At 43.7% G+C, this 3,188-nt stretch overlaps 1 protein-coding gene across 1 annotated transcript; it reads left to right on the top strand.

The window, feature by feature from the left end:
- The first annotated feature begins 217 nt into the window (after positions 1-217).
- LOC121353486 (nucleolar pre-ribosomal-associated protein 1-like) lies at positions 218-3,154 on the top strand. The gene is made up of 3 exons (XM_041467358.1): positions 218-1,108; positions 1,815-1,985; positions 2,919-3,154. The coding sequence occupies exons 1-3, from the start codon at positions 1,042-1,044 to the stop codon at positions 3,128-3,130; spliced, it is 450 nt and encodes a 149-aa protein (XP_041323292.1). The 5' UTR covers positions 218-1,041; the 3' UTR covers positions 3,131-3,154.
- The last annotated feature ends 34 nt before the right edge of the window (positions 3,155-3,188 follow it).

Raw genomic sequence — 3,188 nt, forward strand, 5'->3', positions numbered from 1 at the left:
GTGAGTGGGAGTAAGGCCTCTTGAACTGAGGGGGGTGGGGAGAGTGACAGATCATTCTTTTCATCAACCTGCTCTTCTTCTTTGCTTTCCCAAAAGAAGGAATCATGAAGTTACTATGCAAAAAGATCTGTATCTCTTGGGGTTTTGTACTTTAGGTGTTTTGAGGTTTTATTTACACACCTCCCCCTTTGTTTCCTGGACAGGTTTTGCGTGACAGTGGAGTGTTTGAGTACACATGGAAGGAACTTTCAATTTGGCTGGAACACTTGGATAATACAAAAGAAGACCAGAAGGAAGCAGTGATTCAGTTTTTGGAAAGGGTAACCGTGTTCAAATTAGCTGGATAAACAACGCAAAGAACAGTGTTAGTGGAAACTAGAGATTTTGTTGCTATTGTTGAGAAACCTGTCAAATAGCAGTGAGTGAATTCTGAGAAAAGCATTGTTTGGGATTCTTTATACAAAGGTGGCATTGTTCTTGTCTTCAGTGGGAGGGACAGCAAAATGATGAGTGGGAAAATTAAATCCAAAAAGATCCGTTGTTATGACAGCATTTATTGTTGGTATAAGGATAGAGTGTTGTATGTGTGGATAGCTTTTATCTCCTCTTTAGGTGCCAAAATTATCAGACCTCAGTAAAATGTGATCTTTTACAAGGAAAGCTGACACTTCCTGTTTACTCTTCAGGATGTTGAATGCCCAGTGCTTCATTTCCAGTGCGGTCTTCCCAGGGACTCAGTCTGTGGTAGCAATCTAGATGCCAAATTGCAGTGGACATTTATCTTTTCCATCAGTGTCCCCTGTAGAGCAGGAATCGTGGACGGAATCCTGCAGAAGTAATATGGAACTTGTCCTCCTAAAACCTGCCCAGCTTCCAACCACTTCTAGCACATGGTCTTTCTTAGCAACAGATGGTTCCCCTGCACTTGACAGCTGGTGCACTTACTTTTCTCCCCACCTTTGCTGACAGATCCTTCTGAAGCTGGTGACAAAGCCCTATCCCTACACAGACAAGGCAGCAGACGTGGTTCAGGAAGCCAGCATGCTCCAGGTTGCTATGTTTAAACAGGACTCTGATAACATCAGCATCCCTGTCTCTCACATTGATGGTATATGGTAACCCCTGAACAACAGAATTCCACAACTTGGGGCTACATTTTCTAGCCCTAATCAGCAGACTGGGGATGGATAACTATAGAAATCGTGTTATGTAAGGACCTCCAGGATTCAGCCCTCCACGTGTACTTGCTATCGGAAGTTGGAATTGCAAAGTTACCACTTTACCCCCAAATGTAATTTTTGATGTGGTTGTGCCACTTTAACAGTATTTGACATCTCTCTTCATGCTCTTGCAGCAGCATTTTCAAACTAAAATGGAAATTTCGTCCTTCTGCTTGGGGCTGTTCATAGAATCCTGGAATCCCAGAATGGTTTGGATGGGAAGGCACCTTTTAAAGCTCATCCAGTTCCAACCCCTGCCGTGGGCAGGCACACTCTTCAGTAGCCCAGGATGCTCCAAGCCCTGTCCAGCTTGATTTTGGACACTTCCAGGGATCCCGGGGCAGCCACAGCTTCTCTGGGCAACCTGTGCTGGACAGCAGCACTGAAAGGCACAGTGAAGTACAGCTGTGGTTTTTGTGTTGCACTTAACATTGTATGGCCTGACAAATGTGGTGTTTTTTTTGGGTTTTTTTTGGTTTTTTTTTTTTAAGGAACTAAAAAGATGCCTTGTGTTCCTGGAATGTTGCATTCTACCTCTGTTGTTTTTCCAGTTAGTCTGGATCCCCTGCTTACATTTTTTCCTTCACTTATTAGATGTCCTGGATATGGTGGATGTTCTGATCGAGGGCAGTGATGGCTTCGATGAAGAAATTGGGTTCTCTTTAAATGAAGACATGATTATCCAAACATTTCCTTTCAGTGCTGTTGTCCCTGCTGCATTAGAAGCCAGGAATATACTGTTGCTTCAGTCTGAACATGGAACAGGTACAGATTTTTTTGGTTTTATGTGACATTTCTACCGGAGGAGTGAAAGTGCCATAATTTTAATCCATTTTTAATAATTTCTTACCATTTATCATTTTTTACCTTGAGAAATTTTATTGTCTTCCGTGCAAGCAGAAGGAGGTGCATGGTGTTTCGTGCTCAAGAGGGGCATTGAGGTTCTGCAGGTGCTTCTGCCCTTTTTCCCTGACCCTGAAGAGAAGAGTCACTGTCCCTGCATGGACAGTCTTGGTCTGGAAGTAGTTGGCTTCAGTAACACAGTGTTTTAAGGACAGAGTGTGGAGATCAGGAGAGGAAGGTGGTTTCCATGTCTGTAGGCAGCTCTTCCCGAGATCAGGGAGAGAGGACTGCATTGTTAAGTAGGAAATGGATGCATTTTCCAAAGAAAACTTGAGAAATGAAGCTCTGGTGGCAAATACTGGAAAGTTCTACCACCTCCTTGAGGAAAGTGTTAAAATCACAGGGCATCAGGTGGGCTTGGAGCAGGATTTGCCAACCCCACAGCACCTCACTAAGTCCTCTGTGTGTATTTGGCAGTCAAGTAGCACCTGGGGTGTACCGAAAGTCCCAGTTCTGAAAGGAAATTTTATTTAACTTGTACACGTTAACTGGGGTGTGTGCCCCCCAGTACAAATCAGTTCTTCTCTGAGGTGGTGCTTCCTGTTAAAATATAGGAACGTTTAGCACAACACAGTGAAGGTGGATCATTTGCTTCAGCAAGAACTAATGTGTGGAGGATTTTTCAGGTACCTCAATGGTCAGGAGCACTTGTCTCGGTCACTGCAAACACTTTTTGATCTTATTCGATACTATTCTGTGTGATGCTCTGTGGGCTGCTGCCAAGGCCTGAAGTAAGGAAAGTTGCCCCAGTGTCTGTGCTCAAGTCAATAGTTTTGTTTATTTTTGCTTTTCTAGGAGCACACATTGTGGAGTACCTTGTTGCTGTTTTCACTGACCTCCTGCACTCTCAGAGAGAACCCCTTGCTCTCTGCTTCATGTTCCAGCTCTATGAGAAAGGTCTCAAGTCCCTGAAAGTTGCTAAATGTCCTCAGCTCTACCAGTTTAACAGATACCATAAACTCTGGATACCCAAGCGATCCCAGGAACCTGTGGTACAAAATACTTGAAGTCACTGAATTCTTAAACCAGTATTCTGACAAAAACCTCACAATTTATAGAGGTTAC

This window comes from Pyrgilauda ruficollis, unplaced genomic scaffold, assembly GCF_017590135.1.
Source record: "Pyrgilauda ruficollis isolate IOZ18807 unplaced genomic scaffold, ASM1759013v1 scaffold2079, whole genome shotgun sequence".
NCBI classification, from domain to species: domain Eukaryota; kingdom Metazoa; phylum Chordata; class Aves; order Passeriformes; family Passeridae; genus Pyrgilauda; species Pyrgilauda ruficollis.

What these genes read in the sequence shown, in the direction of transcription:
- LOC121353486 (XM_041467358.1), top strand. Translation starts at nt 1,042, where the DNA reads ATGCTCCAGGTTGCTATGTTTAAACAGGACTCTGATAACATCAGCATC. An exon ending in CCCTGTCTCTCACATTGATG is followed by an intron (nt 1,109 to 1,814) that starts GTATATGGTAAC and finishes TTCACTTATTAG; the next exon opens with ATGTCCTGGATATGGTGGAT. An exon ending in TCAGTCTGAACATGGAACAG is followed by an intron (nt 1,986 to 2,918) that starts GTACAGATTTTT and finishes TTGCTTTTCTAG; the next exon opens with GAGCACACATTGTGGAGTAC.